This window comes from Rhinopithecus roxellana, chromosome 7 (assembly GCF_007565055.1).
Source record: "Rhinopithecus roxellana isolate Shanxi Qingling chromosome 7, ASM756505v1, whole genome shotgun sequence".
NCBI classification, from domain to species: Eukaryota; Metazoa; Chordata; class Mammalia; order Primates; family Cercopithecidae; genus Rhinopithecus; species Rhinopithecus roxellana.
This window is the reverse complement of record NC_044555.1, coordinates 130,610,538-130,630,264: the sequence shown is the minus strand read 5'-3', so window position 1 is coordinate 130,630,264 and position 19,727 is coordinate 130,610,538. Positions and strand designations below refer to the sequence as shown.

The following is a 19,727-nucleotide window of genomic DNA, read 5'->3' as shown; positions in this document are numbered from 1 at the left end:
TCAACCAACTTACTTTCTTCTTCAATTTAGCATTCTGTCATCTTTGTCATCACAAACTGTTCCTGCATTGGTAAACTCACCAGTGAGATGGAATGACATGAAAAATAAGAAGCCCTGCTTTTCCAATCATCTCTGTCTCCCTAGGAGACAAATGACTTTTCTCTTGGTCTTTGCCCTGAATATTTGGGCAAGTTAAAACTTCTCAACTTCAAGAATCTTCTTCTCACAATTACAATGGACTTCAATTTGGATAACAAAGACAAGGTTTACTTGCTGTCTTAGGTAACAGAACACTGTGATAGCTTAATCACTTTAAACTGTTTAAAATATCTTTGTAAAATGATTTTTACAGCTAGCACACCTATAAAGGAGGTTGTTACAATTATGAAGTACACACTAAGAATACACTATATCATTACAAGAATAGAACTGTCTTCCTTCTTGTACCTCCCCTAAAAGCTTCCTTCTTGCTTATATTTTCTGACCCTGACACAACTTTTTCCCTGATACTCTAGCAAGTTGGCTGGATTTCACTTTTTTGTGCTTTACTCGCTTGACTCAAGGTACTAATATACTTCAACGCTCAAAGGAGGTATTTTACTGTTGTGTGTTTTAAATGTATAGTGTAGCTTTAAAATTACTTTTTAAAGAATATCCAAGGCTGGGTGCAATGGCTCATGCCTGTAATCCCAACACACTTTGGGAGGCTGAGGAGAGAGGATCACTTGAGCCCACGAGTTCAAGATCAGCCTGGACAACATAGCAAGACCCCTCTCTCTACAAAAAATTAACATACAAATTAGCCAACCATAGTGGCATGTGTTTGTAGTCTCGAGTGGTAATCGCTTGAACCCAGGAGTTTGAGGCTACAGTGAACTATGATAACACCACTACACCCCAGCCTGGGTGTCAGAGCAAGACCTTATCTTTAAAAAAAAAAAAGAAAAAAAAAAAAAGAATAACCAGTTCTCTTGGATTCAGTTTTATAAAAGTTACTTCCCCAAGGGCTTTTCTTAGTGTCCTGAACTTGCCAAAATGTGTAAAGTTCATTTTATTTGATTAAATCGGTTCTCTCCCTGAGAATTCTGAATGCTATCATTCTGTGTTTTGATCTACCAATTTTCCTCCACACACTTCAGCAGATACTACCAACCAAGACTACATATATGAAATCTAGCTTACTTGTGTATTCTACTTTTTAACAAAGATATTAAGAAATTTACCTCCCCCAGTATATTGCAGAAATGTATTTAACAGTCTGTGGCCTGCTGCACTGATCTTCAGCAGACAGTTAAAGACTCAGGTGATCATATATTTTAATGAAACTGGGCAAAGAAATGATTCACAGTTTGGTTCCACTGACACATAGTTCACCATTTTGTGTTACTGACCTCTTTAAAGTAATACTTAGTATGAAGTTTTTTAAGCATACAAACAATCATAAGGATCTAGAAAATTTACAAAATATGTTTATGAAGTTTTCAATTCTTACCCCAGGGAATTACGATAAAATCGTGAAGCAGCACACTTCTCAAAGTTTACTGGAAAACATGATAATATCAAAAGAAATCTGACCTTCACCAGTGGACAGTAACATGTAGAAACTAATAATTTTAGAAGCTTTTCTCCTCCCTCCAAAAGTCAACTGCACTGCCACTGAAGCAGAAACATCTTAGAACTTACTAAACTTGGTCATATGTAAATGTGAAAAGTTTCCTTTCCCAGTCTCAGACCACTTCGACTGCAGCTATCAACTAATACCTATTATCAGGGGAAAAAAAACTACTATTGCGCATATCACACGTTCAGTTGGTTACATTTTGGTTCATTTTATGGACAGATACACAAAATAATAAAAATGTTTGGCCTTGGAAAAAACATACATGGACAGGAGTGAGACTAAGCCACCTAAGCATTGCAGAAAGTGTTGAACATATGAGATAGCAGAATGGCCATTTATTACTTTCTGAAGATTACACAGTACCTCTTTCCCCAGGACTAATTCTTTTAGGAAAAATTCTTCCATGAGAACACATGGACACATGGGAGGAACCACACACACTGGGTGGGGCCTGTGAAAGGGGGTTGGGGAAGGAAAAGCATCAGGAAGAATAGCTAATGGATGCTGGGCTTAACACCTAGGTAATGGGATGATCTATGCAGCAAACCACCATGGCACATGTTAAAAAACCTGCATATCTTGCACATGTACCCTAGAACTTAAAAGTTGATGAAAATAAATAATTTCAAAAAATTGTTATGAGCTACTTTTTACATGGTAAAAGTAACATGCATTCATTGCTAAAAATCCCAACAAAATACAAAGTTAGTTAGTCTGTCTGTTTTCCAAACCCTCACTCTCACTCTTCCAAAGTATTGATAGGACTCTGTCATGAACATTATTAAATTGTTTACAGCAAACAGAATTGACATCAATAAGATGGAGTGGCATTTACCAATTTAACCACTAAGTGTGTGATATAGCACATTAAACACATCCAGGACCTCTTTTCTAAAATTTAAAGTTTGTTGTTGTTGTTGTTGTTGTTGTTTGTTTGTTTGTTTTTTTGAGACAGGATCTCGCTTTGTGGCACAGGCTGGAGTGCACTGGTGTGAACATAGCTAACTGCAGTCTTGTAATCCTGGGCTCAAGTGATCTTCCCACCTCAGCCTCCTGAGTAGCTGGGGCTGCAGGCATGTGCCACTATACCAGACTACTTTTCTTTTTTTAAATTATTTTTTGTAGAGACAGGGTCTTGCCATGTTTCCTAGGCTGTCTCAAACTCCTGGGCTCAAGTGGTCCTCCCACCTCAGCCTTCCAAAGTGCTGCGATTACAGGTGTGAGCCACTATGTCCGGCCTAAAGTAATTTTTAAGTCACCCTGAATTCCAAGCCTCAATTATTCCACTTCCTGCCTTTCAGTTACACAACTCTCTCCTGTACTTTTTCGGAAGGAGCCCTGGAAATAATCTAGTCTAATCCCTTCATTTAATAGATAAGGAAACTGACACCATAAAAGGTTAAGTGACTTGCCTGGGGTCATGTGTATAATTAGTAACAGACTCAGGCTAAGAACATGGATCTCTTGCCTTCCAGTCCAGCACTCTTGACAGAGCTACTGAAGTGAAAATGACACAGTTTGCCATACTACATGACAGTAGATGGTATGATCTACTAGACAGGATGTACTATGTCCACTTTTTAAAATCTGATTTTATAAAAGTACCTAGCTATAGCCTAAATCTACCTCTAACACACAACTCAAAGGCATCACTATGAAATGGAGTTTACAAACCTACATAAGCTATTAAGAAAAGTGCAGAGCTTTGCTCTGCTTATCGTCAACATCCTCCTTCAAGAAATAAAACAGGAGGGGGTCTCCACTTTCCAATGTCATGGCTATATTAAAGGCTAGATATTCTCCCTGGAATCCTGTTGTCCCCTGTCTAGTTATGTGGGCTGTCTTTGGCAGAGGGACTGGCCCTTCTAATTAAACAGCAGTGCCTCCGGGCAACTTCAGGTCAATTTAAATTAAAACATCTTGGTCTAGAGTTCAGGCTAATCAAACCCTAACGGTCATACTCCAGCTCCCACCCTTCTTCCTTCTGCAACTTCTCATCATTATAATAGCATTTTAAAGCATGTTCTGTCATGTCCTCACCCTCAAGTCACACCCTTAATGGAATGCTTTCAGTTTACTTCCTCTCCTCCCCCAGGCCTTCAGCTCTCCTGGCTCTATATCTCTTCTTCCTTTGACTAACTGATGCTCTAAGGGCTGGCATCAAGAATGGGGAGATACACTCAGAGAGTAGAAGAGACAGTGCAGGGCTTCTGTGGGAAATGATGGAAAATAAGTTTTTAACAGATACTAGAGAGCTCAGAATGGCATGCTGGGGAATTTAGACTTGACCCCATAGGCATGGGGAGACTGAAGGCTGGTGGGGAGGGTGATATGATAAAACCAACTTTTTTCGAAAGTTAGCAGTTGATTTAAGTGAAGACAGGAATTTTGGAGGCACTTGGGAGTCCAGTTAGAAGGTTGGTACAGTGGTCAAAGCATAAAAACATGAGAACCTCGATTAAAGTGATGGCAACAGAAATTGAGTCGAAGGAACACACGTAAAAGAAATTTCAAAGGGATGGCAGATGGAAGGCAAAACAAACAAACAAACAAACCAAACAAAGATGAATAATGACAGAGGTCTGACTGTGAGCTGATAGCAGGACAGACAGTCACGGGAGATGTGTGGAGATGTAATGCAGTCAGTTGAGATGCCTGAGTAAGAGCTGAAGATGGTGAAGCATCAGTGTGTGTCAGAATATTTGGAACCACAAATGAAGCAGGATACACTCCCCAAGGGAAAGACTTTGGAAGACAGAGAAATAATTATGAGAGAAAGAAGTGGAGAAACAGAATATAGGAAGTAATAAGTTGTGGAAGGGAGAAGTAGTTAGTTTCAAATGTAGTCAAGGACAAAGAGGATGAATATTAGTAATTTTGCCCAAGTAGCTTGACAATAAATCTTAGGATCTTAATAAATCATATTTACTTTTCTTAACAGTACTGTTTTTCAGTTGCACCAACAAAAATGTTTCAAGACTTTTTGTTCAATTGCATTTAAATCCTGTGTTTGGCTCCTGGTACTAAGTTCACTGAACTATTTGAGCTACAGGGCAGGATATAGATAATGAAAGAGCAACTGACATTAATGAGTAGTATAACCAGGGGGAAATGGTTTAAGATACAGAATTCTACTTTTTCTATAAACATCTGGCACACCACCCAAAAGTCTTCATGCAATGTTTTTCTGGTTAAGACCCCACTGACTGACATCTCTATTTCTTCTCTAAAATCCCTCTTCTACCCCAGGCCATCTAACTAGACAGGAGGGAAAAAAACCAACCATCTGACTATGACAGGGTGTGGCTTGAGGAAAATGGAAGAAGTGGTTGAAATGAGGACCACACCAGCAGATAAGGCTCAGGCTGATACACAAAACTATGCAAAGGCATGATGGTTTTCCAAACCTTTTTAAAAACCATGTCTACCTCCTCCAGAGGCTGTGGATTAGAAAAAACAAATGGCTACTGTGGAGTACACTGAATATCTTTCTTTTCCTCATAAAAAAAGCATTTATCAGGAGATTGGTAAAGTGAAGAAGGCATATCAGTTTCTAGTGGCTATTATGAATAGATAGCCAAGGACTACCCTGCTGCTTTTACAAAACTACCACTATTCCTATAGGGCCTACTCAGCCTAGGCCACCAGTTCACATCCTCCAGTCCTCAACTATCTCATACTCCATCAACTGAGAGTCTCAACAACTCTGTATCTGTCATCAGTAGGGGCATAACTGTGGGACATCAAAGGCAAAAATGTTTTTTTTTTTTTTTTTTTTTTGAGACGGAGTCTTGCTCTGTCGCCCAGGCTGGAGTGCAGTGGCCAGATCTCAGCTCACTGCAAGCTCCGCCTCCCGGGTTCCCGCCATTCTCCTGCCTCAGCCTCCCGAGTAGCTGGGACTACAGGCACCCGCCAGGTCGCCCGGCTAGTTTTTTGTATTTTCAGTAGAGTGGGGTTTCACCATGTTAGCCAGGATGGTCTTGATCTCCTGACCTCGTGATCCGCCCGTCTCGGCCTCCCAAAGTGCTGGGATTACAGGCTTGAGCCACCGCGCCCGGCCAAAAATGTTTTACAAACAAATGTACCACAATACTCACCCAGCAAGTCAGAGAAATATTAAAAATAATAACACTAGCAGTAATAATTTTCATTCACTGAGTGCTTGCTACAATACCAAGCACTATTACATTAAAAGCAGCTATAAATAACAGCATGACAATTATGTTTAAAAAATGATGGCTCTAGGACATGCATCATACTGAGAAAATACCAGTGAGAAGTTATCAAAAGGAATGTTGTGTCAAAATTCATAGGAAAAGTGAAGAGGTTAATCACTGAATAGACTGGAATAGAGACAGACCTGGGTTACTACTGGCTATGTTACTTAACCTCTCTGGGCCCTGGTTCCCTCATCTATAAAATGAGGATAATAATAGTACCCAGTAATACCAGTACACAGGCTGACTAGGAAGAGAAACTAAATAAACATTTTACATTCATTGGCACATTGCCCTGTACCTAAGCATTACTCAATAAATGTCAGCTGCTATTATTTGAAAGCTATTTTGTGACTGTTCATTATTATAAGGAAGCAAATATAAGTCAAATCATATCTGAAATACAGGGATATGCTATACAAGCTAGATAACACCTTCGACCATAAGATGGGATTTAGTAGGATCCAAAATTAGGGATATAAAGTGGTCCTACCTCTTATAGATGCTATTCATCAGCATATCTACACATCCACCCAGCCTCAGAATTAGACATTGGTGCTTCTTCCTTAAATGGGAGCCATTATAGTTACCAAAAAATAACAACCACTCCTGTAACCTCCACTAGGAGGATTAAGTTTTGAAAAAGTTAAAGACTGTCAGAAGTAAGAATCCTAGGAGCCCTCCAGTCATGTGGCCTCTCCCTCATTTTAACGCTACTGATGACTTGCCATGATGTAAGACAAGGGCTCCGCTGGGGAACATCAATAAAGTTTTCAAAAACAGTAGTGATACAAATTCCCCTTTGTTAAGTTTTACACTATGCCAAACTAGAGTATTTATTCTTTATCCTCTAAACTTTATCCTCTAAGCTTCCTAAAGAATGCTGCTCCTGAGAATTATTGGGCAAAGTAGCTATGTAAATCTAACAAGGGACATGTTACATATTTCCAATAACACTGAAAGCATGAAACATTCAGTACTACTGGTGAGCACATATTATAAATGGAATTCTGAATTACTGCAGTTACATTCATTCACATACATATTCCATTATACTTAGCCCAGGAAAAGACTTCTAACCCAACCAGTTGGATCACCAACTGCATCCAAAAGACTAAGCAACCAAACTAGCTTTCAATACAAATAAGAATGGGATGCTTTCATATTTTGCCCCATGGGCAAGGGTTATCAAGCCATCAACTCTGAACTATATGATAACCTTTCATGCACAAATGAGTCTTTTATCACGGGGTGGGGGGAGGTGTTCATTTTAAACGGAACTTCCAGAGAAAGGATCCTCCTTCAGAAACAATTTCTAGGATATGAACATCATAAAATATCTTAAGAAAGAATATAGACGAATACTGCTGTCTAATAGAAATATAGTGCAAGCCACATATGGAATTTCAAATTTTCAACTCGCCACATTAAAACAGTAAAAAGAAACAAGTTAGATTAATAATGTACTTAACTCAATATATCCAAAATATTATATTTTACACTGTCTGTTGCAGCACCGACTGACAGACTAGCTACCTTTCAAGTGCTCAATAACCATACGTGGCTAAGTGGATGCTGTGCTGAACCTGTAAATGTAGCCAATCTATGAATAGGAGTAACTGGCATATGTGAAGAGCCACGCCTACCTCCACTGCCACCTCAGCCCCTCACCCTCTCTGCTGGAACCTTTACAGTGTTCCCACCCCTCAAGGAACCACAGTCCACACCCAGTTGTGAGGAAGAAGAGAGAAGGAATATGTTTTCCACAAATCAAGTTGGAAACTTAAACCCATTTCCCATTAGAAACAATGATAAACACAATAGGTCTATGGCTAAATGACATTAAGAGTTAAAAAGGCTTTCCTGGGAGGAAGGTCTGGGAAGGTAATCACCACTTCCAACATTGTATCCAGGAGATAATGTGTTCCAAGTTCCCAATACACAGTTACAAAGGGACTGCCTGGGTCTCTCATCTACACTCTTTTGGTAAAAGGCAACTGGGAGGAGGCCATGTTTACAGAGTTTTTCATTTAAGGACTTAAATGAAACATGTAGTTTCCTTTCTTCACTGCCCTTCTCACTCCCATAAGGAGGGTCCTTCAATCCTATCCTTCTCTAGAAAACACATTTCTTCCTGAGATGTGGAACCACTGCCATATTTTTTCACTCTGTGAAACTGAGAATCCTGTGTTCTAAATTATAATTATCTTCCCAAAGCAAAGGCAAACTGAAAAGAAAAAAATATCTGCCCTTTCCTTACCTGTGCCCTGCCCTTCACCATCTCCCTACCCCCACCCCAATCCCAACCATAAGGCCAAAAGCTCTCAAGCAACAAGCACTAATACAAAACTAGGCAATTTCAACTACAACTTCTGGGTCTCCCTAGCCTTTTATTCTCCCCTCCTTTAGCTCACTTAAAAGGTAATTATAACCAAACAAGCATACAGACAACAAGTTTTGTCCTATTTCTCTTCAGTTCTACCTAAGAGCTCTGCATCCCAGAAGAAATGTACATACTCTAGCTTGTAAGTTTCAAAGCCTTTCTGTGGTCCAGTCTTAACTAGTTATAGTCTTGAGACACATCAGATTCTCCGACTCCTGTGCATCCTCCTCCCTCATCTCCAATTGTCTGGTTAAGAGTCCACTGCTCTTGACATTTCCCATATCCTAAGCAACCTTCTCTAGTCAGCTTTTTCCAGTGACTATCCTCAAGACCTTTAATGACTAGGACCATGTCTTTTACTATTCTGGTCCCTCCTTAGGCCAGATCTTTCTGATTTCACCTTAGGCCCCTATAACAGAGCCTGGTGCAGAGGAGATGCCCGAGAAGTATATGGTAAATGAATGCCTAGACTGCCGTAGTGTTGATCCACTGTTAGACTTGTCTTTTGGAAACACCATTTTGATCATATCACTACAATGGTGATAAAAGTCAGAACAGTAATTACATGCAGGGGAGAGATGGATTGCAGAAAGATGCAAGAGGCATTTTCCTGGTTGATGGAAATGTTATATATCTTGGCCTGGGATGGTGGTTACATGAATGTATAAATATGAAAATGCATCAAGTCATCAGGATTCATGAATTTTCTGCATATAAATTATACTTCGATAAAAAAGGAAAAAAGGGGTACAATTATCTTGTAAAAAATACAATAAGATTCTACCATATTATAAACTTGAACCTATATGAAAATGCTAGCTGTAATAAACACTAAATATATCAAATTGTTAATAGTGATTACTCTATGGGGAAGAGTTCCAAGAATGAGGTAAGCTTTGACATGAGAGAAATGAGTAGCTTTGACACTTACATAGTGCTTGAAACCTTTTTTCCATTTGTTGAGTACATATTAAAATCTACATACCCCCTTAGGTACTAGGGATACAAATACCTAGAAGTTCAAATATTTGCCCTTCAAGAGCTCACATTAGGGAAGTCAACGTGAACACTAATAGTCCCCGTATAACATGCTAAATGCTGTATAGTTAAGGTGTGGACAACACATTAAAGGAACACAGAGGAAATTGTTACACTGCTTGGAGTAGGGAAAAGGCAGATGGACAAAATGACTTTCGAGAACATAGAATAAAGAACTGAGGTATGTCAGGCCAACCAATGTGTCCCAGGCAGAGGGAATAACATTTACAATGGCACAGAAGCAACTGGCATAGTGTGTTTGGAGAGGACCTAATTTTTCATTGTGAGTGAAGCCTGAGGTCCATGAGAAGAGAAGAGAGGGCAGAGACATGGTAAAATAGGGCCAAATCATGAAGGGCCATGGAGGCCAGGCCAAGAAATTTACTATTATTGGGAAATGGAGTGCCACTGAAGGATTTTTTTTTTCATAGGGGAATGACTTTATTTAAAGAATGATCAATCTGAGGGCAATGAGGGGAAGGAATCAGTGGAAAGCAAGACTGGAAGTAGGGAGAACAATTGAGTGACTGCTTGCAAGTGAGAAATGATGAAGGTTGAAACGAGGAGCAAATAAGAATGAATGGATACCAGAGAGGTTGGGGATCCAGAACAGACAGGCCTCCACAATTTTGTCAGGCATATTCCCTAGTCATCTTCCAGCTGGTCCCTAGTCTGAAGATTGTATTGCCCAGAGGTCTCATCTTCTACTATTGACTCTCCCCTTTTCTTATTTCAAAATAATTATTGCTGCATGCCACAAATGGCCAGTAAAAGAAGGTAGATAAGAAAGCAAGATCATGGGAGAGGCAATTCATTGTAAAAGTCAATGCACTGCCTGTGTGGCATTTTGAGTTTTAAAAGCATCTTTCATTGTCTAAGATTGCTCTCACAGGCCATGTTGCTACTATTTCACTGACAAGCTCTTCCATAGCTTCTTAACCACAATCAAAGGCTCCTGTAAAAGTCACTCCTTTTGCAAATAAGGTCTATAAAATATATTCATGGGCATATGAAAAAGTTATGTCTTAGCTAAAATTCTTAAAAATGCCTGTGACACATATCATTTTAAAAGCTTAGATTACTTCCTAAATCTGTAAGCCAAAATTTTGCTATTTTCTGATACATGTTGTCAAAGGCATGCAGACACCAGTAAGCAAAGCTAGCTACAGGATGTGAAAAGGCAACGCTCAGGGAAAATTTTACTTTTTCAAATGTATGTTTTCAAATTACAGACTTAGAATATTTCTTTGAAACATTATCATTTCCCATTTATAAAAATCTTCTGGCCAGTATTTTATACATATGTTTCAACTATTTCTAGAAAAGTAACTCCATTTTATGTTTTAAAAAAAATGTCCTTCAACGAAAAAGAAATAATTTTAAGAAAGTAGCTTCCAACATAAAACTATTTTGAATACCTTTGTTAGTATATACCCTACTCTAATAGCTTACTTTCTTTCGAAGTAATAGTAGTGACAAGCCTACCTCTTCTATTCACTGAATAAAAGGAAATTATTATTCATAGCAAAACAAAACATACAAGACAGCAGAACCTCAGCCAAGACTAAAAAGAACAATTATACCAAAACATCCCAAAACATAACACTTTTAAAAACCACATATTAGTTTTACAAGGATACATTAGACATTTTTAAATGTTAAACAGGGTTTCATGCTAGCTGTGTATACTGAAGATACCACGGTATAAAGGTGGGGTTAACACTTGTAACACTATGCATAAAACTTGTCTAGAAAGCAACATAACAGACGTAGCACATGATGCTTACATTTCATACACTTTTTATATGGTACTTAAGTCAAACTTAATTCCATCCATGCAAACCTGGACTGCAAGTAACAAGTATGACTAATTTTAAAAGAGCACACAGCTATAAAGTAAGGGGTATGCGGTAAAAAGTTCCGAAGTCTTTGGTGAAATACTATATTCACATATTCAACATTATACATTAGTGAACATTTTCAGTCACAGTAACTTTTCACAAGATTTATTGTCGGAGCTTGTAAGTGGATATACTGGGAAGAGTTGTACGCCTATTAAGAAAAAAAATCTTCCAACCAAATGCACAACTCATGTCTAACACCAATAGAAACAAACCTTCGAGTAGAAAACAAAGTTCATTTTACAGTGTTTAGACTTGGATACAACCAAGACCTAAGAAATAAGCAGTTACTGTGAAAAAAGAGAAACAATGGTCCTCAAACCTTGGAGAAATTAAAAAAAATACACTCACATTCTGCAAAAGAATAAGCTACCAATAAATTCCTAGCCAACATCACTTTGCTGAAAAGACCTCAGACTCCTTATGAGTGAAGTTTTTAAGTAGGAACTAAGGTGCCTGCTGACAATCAAAGAAAGACCTATTTGATAATCAGTGTGACAGAAAACAGACATTTATGGCTCCCAGCTATTAGCAAGTGAGACTAGACTAAATTATAAGAAAAAAAAAAATCACCAGATGTTCTAAAATTTCAGACTTTCCAAGCTGGTTAGATCCTAAAAGCAAAGAACAAATAGTTGCCACATGCTGAGAGGAGGGTTGGAGGCAGGCTGGCAAGAGAGTGATTGAAAAGAGACTCAGAAAAAGAAAATGCTACCAAAATATGGCATATTATTAATTCAGGTATAGAGAGCAAAATGACAAGAACATCGTTACGATCATTAACCTTTCCTAGAACATGTAGTTACCACCTAAAATGAAAAACTTTGGAAAGATAGACTAAGAAGAAGATAACCAACGATTAATAAACATATTACAAAAAGTATCTTCCCATATATCTGACCTACATAACGAAAAAAATAATCAAACTCAATTTGGAAACGTGCTTTTTGCTTTAGGAAAAAAATGGCAGGATAAAAAGAGCTATCTGATGAAATTTCCACTAAAAACAAAATCCAACTTTTCCTGTCTGTTCTATAGGGCTATCTGGAGCCTTTAAAATAGCATGAATGAATTACACAGCCATTAAAAATTTTAAGTATGAAGGCTATGTGGCGACCTGGAATAATTCATGGGATAAAAATCGGTGGAAAAAGCAGAATACAAAGTAATATGTGCACTGTAATCACAACGCTAGGTTAAAAGATGTAATGATGGTTATTAAGAATGAGGTTTATTTCCTTTCCCAAGTTTCTGTAACTACTGTTTTGTTAAGTTTTATAGATGGAAAACTATCTTTAAACCATCCTTCTTGGCATATGGAAAAATGATAAATAAGTTGTTCCTTTTTTTTTTTTTTTTTTTTTTTGACGACAGAGTTTCACTTTGTTGCCCGGGCTGGAGTGCAGTGGCATGGTATCGGCTCACTGCAACCTCCACCTCCCGGGTTCAAGCAATTCTCATGCCTCAGTCTCCCGCGTAGCTGGGATTACAGGCGCCCACCACCACACCCGGCAGATTTTTTTTTTTTTTGGGGGGGGGGTATTTTAGTAAAGACGTGGTTTTACCATGTTGCCCAGGCTGGTCTCAAACTCCTGAGCTCAGAAAATCCGCCCATCTCGACCTCCCAAAGTGCTAGGATTACAGGCGTGAGCCACCACACCCGGCCAATAAGTTGTTCCTTTAAGGAAAAGAAGGCACACTGCTTTGTGGTTTATCTTTTTTACTACTTCCAATTAAGGAGCGTGTCTTCAAATGACCACACTACAAATGGTCGGTTCTTATCTATATTACTAGTCAAAGGGTGTAGATATTCAGACCTAGGATGTATAAACATCTCCTTTTCTATGTGGGAAAAAAAGATCACACCCTTTTGGGAAAACTGACATTTTTAAAAAGCTTATGGCATTTTGAAAGATGTCTACTTGTTCCACTTTTCTAAATGGATAGAATCACAAACTGAAAACAAAGTATCGAAAAAAAGAACAGTTTTAAGGGGAACCTACTAATTAAACTGTTAACCGAAGCTACGAGTTACAAAATTAGTTTCTCTTTGGTTTCCCTATGCTTGAAGGAACACTCTTTGGCCAACTATCTTCAGCTTGGTAGGTTCCATTCATTAAAACACCTCATTCTACAGAAACGGATCACAACACATCCAGACTGCGTCTCCCTACCACTATTAACGATTATTCTGAGGAAAAAAGAAAAAGCCTAACAAAAAACGTCAAGGATTGTGGTAGTATTTTAAAATTTTCAATATGCAAGCAGGACTCTTATGCAGGTTGGTTTAACAGTTTAAATTCCATTTTATCTGGCCACTGCAGGCAAAGCAGCAGTTCTTTATCTCCTCAGCATAGGAACATAAATTACCCCACAGAGGCCGTCCTCCCTACTTTTCTCCTGTAGGTCAGAATCAAATCATCGAACTTGACTATTACAAATGCTCACATTTGAGTCCTCCCCTTCCTTTCTTTCTTGTCCCTGGATTAATTCCTACGTGGCTGGCACAAACCTAATTTACGATGTTAATAGGTAGAGCGGGTCCCTAAAAAGCTCTGCCCCTGTGGGTTCGCACTCGGCACGTCCCCCTCCGTGTCGCTGCTTCGCTGGAATTTCCAATGAAACAGTAACAGTAGCTAAGGTAACTGAGAGCGGGGCTGAACCTGGCCAGTTCCGGAGGAGAAACGCAATGACTTTCTCCGGGTCTGGGGGTGGGGAGGCTGGCTTCGCGGACAGATTTCCGATTGGGCGGGGGTGGTGAGAGGCCAACGAGTGCAAAGGCGGTTGTCTGGTCTTTGAAGGCCGGCGGCTGGCTCTGCCACGCTCTCAGCAGGAAGGGGAGGGGAGCGGGAGGAAGAGGGGGAGAAGGAGGAGAAGCGGCGAAGAGCCCAAGGAGGGGGAGGAAGACCGGGGGAGGAAGGAGGGGCCGGAGGAGGAGCCCAGGCTCCGGGAAAGCCCGCGCGCCCAGCCCGCAGGACCTCGGGGCGGAGTCGCAGGCTCCGCCCGGCCCCCCGGCCGCGGCCGCACCCTCGCGCGGTGCGCCTCGAAGGGGCGGGACCGCCTCGCAGCCTCCCTCCGGGTTTCGGGCCCTCCTTCCCCGCTCCTCCCTCCCCTCCCTCCTTTCCATCTCAGCAGCGCCCTCAGTCTCCCTCTCGCAGGCTCATACAAAAGCAAAATGTCCGCCATGTTCCGAGGCAGCTGCGGTTGTCGCGCCACGAGCTCGGCCCTCCTGCGGTTTCTCCCTGGGGCTGCTCCTACCCGGTCCCCTCTCCCCGACCCCAGGTGCGACAGCTACTCCGAAGTCGCCGACGGCACCACTCCGACCGCCCTCTGCGCCCCCCCGCCGCCCGCCCCGCCGGGCGACGCAGGACCGCCTCGGGCGGGGGCAGGGGGGTAAGCAGCCCCCGCCGACTTGCTCCCGCTTCCCGCCTGTCCCCCCACCCGTAGCCCCTTTACCTTGATGCAGTACGGGGGTTCGTCGTAGGTGACCAGCATGTACCTGTCTCCGCGGCTGGCCGGGTCCCGGGCGCGCAGCTGCGGGGCGAGGGATGACGGAGGGGGTCGCGTAGGAAAGGGGGGGAGGGCGATACAAACGTTACAGAAGCACCTCAATCCACACCCCGAAATCCCTCGGGAGCTCTCCCCATCTCTCCCCTCCCCTCCCTTTACCTTCAAGAATAACTCCACAGCGCCTTTGGCAATGTCCAAATAGGAGGTGCCCAGGTCAGTGCGCTGGTTCATAGAGGCGGACGTGTCTATGAGGAACAGCAGGATGGGCATCTTCTCCCGCACTCCTGCCTCCGCTCCCCACTCTCCTGGCCCTCTTGCCCTCACTGCCGCGTACAGCCACCCGAACCCTCAACTCTCGCAGAGCCGGGGGGCAAGGAGCAAGAGAAAGAGGGGGAAACGGGACGGGACGGATGGGACCGCTCCTGGCCTCCTCTTTCTGCAGCCCCACCTCCTCTCCCTCCAAGGGAACTTGAAAGTGTGAGCGTGTGTAGCCCTCGGGGCCCTCCCCCTTCCTCTCTTCTGCTGCCACCACTACTGCCGCTGCCAGGACTACTGCCTAAGCATCCGTCCGCGCTCACTAGAGCGCTCGCCCCAGACTGAGCGCCGTCTCTGTTCACTGACAACTTCTGTCTGCTCACCTACCATCGGCACCATGTGACCAGAACCCAAGCCATTGGCTGCCAATTATGTGGTATTTGCATATTCATTAGATGACAGGACTGGGGGAGGGACTTGGGCGAACCCTGGGAGTTGAAGTTTGAACCCAGGCAGAGGGTAAGGGGAAGTGTTAAGGACCCTCGCTAGGATTCTCCTTTAAAGGACTTGGAAGCAGTTCAAATAATTAGTTCGGGTGGTTTAGATGGATTTTTCTGTCGCTCTTCAAAGATGGTGATTCGAAAGGAAGAGTGAATTTGAGCAACAGTTGTACAGAAGTACAGAAGCAGATGCTTGGACAGTCTGCACAGAAAACGCTTTGCTAACTGCAATCGATCAATCCTGCCAGTGGCGAAGACGAAAATATTTCAGAAGCAGCAAACTTCTTTCCTGGCAGGACGTACTCACATTCCTTTAGATCCCTCCCCCGTCTTGATCAGTATTTGTGAGTCGGTTGCTGGCCTTGCATTCCACATATATCTACTTAGAAAGGAAACTAAAGCTTAAACACAGTTACCTAAACTGGCCTTTTGTATGCACAAGCTTCTTCAGTTTCACTAAGCTCTTTGAAACATTGGCCTGCCTGTGATAATTCCACCACTGTTCTCTCTGCGCAGCCTTTACACAAGGAGGTTTGCAAACCTAGATTGTGATTCAACTCGCACATTTATTTATTTATTTATATAAATAAATAAAGAAGATCTCGCTTGATCGCCCAGGCTGGAGTGCAGTGGCCCCATCATAGCAGTCTGCACCATCCGGCTCCTGGGCTCAAGCGATCCTCCCATCTCAGCCTCCCAAGTAGCTGGGACCACAGGGGCGGGCTCTCAACTCACATTTATTGAGCACCTATGAAGAGCCAGGCACCCACGGTAGCCTTGTTTAATCTTTGAATTAATTATGGCAGATGGCATTATATTCATTTTAGTAAAGGAAAATGCAGCTCCCTGAAGTTAGAGTAACAATGTCGGATACTCTCAGGTCTGGCTCTGTGAAGAGATTCAATAAGTGGCCAACCACACTTGATCGACTACTTCATATGACACAGTTTTAAAATTTGGACTTGTGTATTCCTGGCAATTACTATGCACAATGTGGAATCCAGGGCTCCAATGAGTTTGCAATTTCATTGAGGAGAGATGATGACATACACATATATAGTATTTTATATCTTTTGGTCAGGCGCGGTGGCTCATGCCTGTAATCCAGCACTTTGGGAAGCCAAGGTGAGTGGATCATTTGAGGGCAGGAGTTTGAGACCAGCCTGGCCAACATGGTGAAACTCCCGTCTCTACTAAAAATACAAAAATTAGCCAGCCATGGTAGCAGGCGCCTGTAGTCCCAGCTACTTGGGAGGCTGAGGCAGGAGAATCACTTGAACGCAGGAGACGGAGGTTGCAGTGAACTGAGATCACGCCACTGTACTCCAGCCTGCGTGACAGAATGAGATTCCGTCTCAAAAAAAATAAAAAGTCTTTTATATATTCTATGTACACATTATATATATATATGTATATATTCTGTGTATTACATATTTTTATATATTATATATACACATTCAATACATTCTCAGAGAAATACGATTTTAAAATAAGTCTATGGCAGTATATGAATCAGGGACAAACAAGGATGCAAATTAAAAAGTGCTATGGAAACAATCGTCCAGTGGTCTAGAAATTCAGAGGATTTCATGAACAAGGCACAAAGGTGGAAGAGAGGGAATCTGGTTGGAAGGAATGGTATGAACAAAAATTCAGCCAAAGATAGTGCTATGTATGGTGCATTTCAGGCCATTCTGGTGGAATGTAGGGAATTAATGAAGAAATAAGTATGAAAAAGATACCAGAAGCCACCATTTCCATTCCAATACAAATGTCAATGTAGAAGGGCAATGCCTACATGGGCTAGGGTACAAAAAATATAGGACTGTTGGGGGCAGTGTGTTAGTTTTCTACCACTGTGTAACAAATTATCACAAATTTGGTGGCTTAAAACAACACAAGCATTTACTATCTCACAGTTTCCATGAGTCAGGGGTCTGAGTTTACCAGGGTTCTCTACTTAGTCTCATAAGTCTGCAAAGTGTCAGCCAGGCTGTTTTCATCTGGAGGTTCAACTGGGAAAGAATTGGTTTCCAGGCTCCTTCAGATTTCTGGCAGAATTCATTTCCTTGGGGCTGTATGCTGGTGACCAGAGACCACCTTCAGGTCCACCTTCTGTTGCAGGTCTGTGCCATATGGCTTTCTCCATTGGCTGTTCACAACATAGCTGCTACTTCAAGGCCAGCAGAGAAATCTGTCACTCCAAGATGGAGCCTTATATAATGTAGATAATCTCGAGAGTGACCTCCATTACTTTTGCCATATTCTATTGACTAGAAGCAAGCCACAGGTCCCACCCACACTCAAGGGAAGAATATTATACAGATGTAACACCAAGGGTTGGAGATCATGGGGTCACCTAAGAATTCTGCCTAACATTAGATAGGGATGGGATTATTAAGATGCGGATGTGATTATTTCGTGGAAAGAAACTTTGCCTAGTTCACAGTTTTTGTGAGATCGAGTCGTGCTCTGTTGCCCAGACTACAGTACAGTGGCGTGATCTCGGCTCACTGCAACCTCTGCCTCCCAGCTTAAAGTGATTCTCCTGCCTCAGCCTCCTGAGTAGCTGGTACTAGAGGCATGTGCTACCACGCTCAGCTAATTTTTGTATTTTGAGTAGAGATGAAGTTTCACCATGTTGACCAGGCTGGTCTCAAACTCCTGACTTCAAGTGATCCACACGCCTCGGCCTCCCAAATTGCTGGGTTTACAGGTGTGAGCCATCGTGCCCAGCCTGTTAAAGTCAATTTTGAGTAATACTATACAAACTTTCAGCCCACCAAATAAATGCATTGGGTTGATTTGTTGCTTAGACTATCCTTTGGTTGAAGAATCATAAGATTTCCCATGAGGAGTTTATATTTTATTTTGTGAATATCTATGTATGTATGTGTGTGTGAGAGAGGAGAATAAGGACTGCTGTGCCATGATATACCCCAGTTTACAAATGGTATTTTAAGATGACATTTAAAATCTCCTTTATACTTTCCTCCCAACTTTTCAATGAGTATGCCTTACTTTTATAATCAGAAAAGGGGCTATGTTAAAAATTACATTAAAAGTCTTGTAAAAGTTATTCCAATGTGAATATTACTGAGGCAATTTTCAAAAACGACTTACCAGCATTAGTGAAGCACAAATAGTCTCAGTCACACAATGCTCCTGTGGTCGAGCATATACATGGTCCCACAGAGTGACCTTCTAGGGACAAGATATTCTCCCCATGCAGGTGAATGCCTTTTAACGTATTTTTTTTTCTAACAAGACATGTTATTGATTCTTTCTGGCATAAATGCAAATGGAATTGAAGTGATGTAAACATAGAATTGAAGAATATTTGCGTCTCAGTATAAACTACAAAAATGGCAATATACAAAAAAAAAAAACCATGTAATGGATTTATGGGCTTATTCAGATTAAACCAGACCCCAAGCTATCACCAAGAACCTTCTCTTCATCACTTCCTGGAGGAAAGTAAGCTCTGTATTATGCTGGAAAGTGTGTAGACTTCTCCACTGTGTTTCTTTGGCATACATCAACACTAGCCCATACAAAGCCCTTTCTACATCTTTCTCTGCTACAGAACATCAGCCTCTTCGTGTTGTAGGTTCTTTCTGCCTTGGGTTTGTTTCTTGTACTAGAATGTAAACTCCTTGAGAGCAGCTAGAGCCTATAACCAATGCCTGGTGCAAAGTACTTGCTCCATAAATGGTTATTGAAAGAAATTGTCAAATGTGCTGTGGTTTTCATTCTTTCATCATATTTCCAGGTGCTTGGGGTATTATCCTATAGCTCCTTTCCTAGGGTTACCCAGCCCTCCCATGTTGCCCCCTGCCTGCCATCTCTCATGGGAGCAGGGTGGTAGACCCAGCTCCCCTGTCCCTGAGGATCCAGGGCCATTTGGATTTGGGCTCCAGAAGGCCCCTTCAGGCCAAGGCATTGAACTGACAGTCCTCACTGCTTACCCAGAACCCTGGCAACTTCCCTTTTGTTCTACTCATGCTTCCTTATGAAATGGCTCCTTCTGGGGCCACTGCTCACTGTTTGTCTCCTTCAGTCAAATCCTCTTCCAACTGCTCCCAAATTTCAGGCTGTATGACCTGCATTAACCATCCTGTCTTCTTTTCGATTTTCTAACATTTTTTGAAATTGTGAGCTCTTGAAAAGAGTTTCCTCTTTCCCCTTCAAGTCCTTGCTCTTCATATACTGCTCTCCTGGCCTTCATTCCCTTCATACAAATGGTCACAGACTTTGCCCCATGTTTACATTTTATGTTGTGGTGTGGTCCACCACCATACA

At 41.7% G+C, this 19,727-nt stretch overlaps 1 protein-coding gene across 7 annotated transcripts in view; it reads right to left on the bottom strand.

The window, feature by feature from the left end:
* INTS6L (integrator complex subunit 6 like) overlaps window positions 1-15,293 on the bottom strand; it is a 62,294-nt gene extending 47,001 nt beyond the window's left edge. For 4 of the 7 annotated variants that reach the window (XM_030933835.1, XM_030933837.1, XM_030933836.1 and 1 more), the window contains exon 1: window positions 14,617-15,293. In XM_030933835.1, coding sequence (XP_030789695.1) covers window positions 14,617-14,940 — 324 coding nt within the window. In that variant the 5' untranslated portion in view covers window positions 14,941-15,293. The remainder of the gene's footprint in view (window positions 1-14,616) is intronic. The other 3 variants (XM_030933840.1, XM_030933841.1, XM_030933838.1) reach the window with 2 other exon arrangements.
* Between the last annotated feature and the right edge of the window lie 4,434 nt (window positions 15,294-19,727).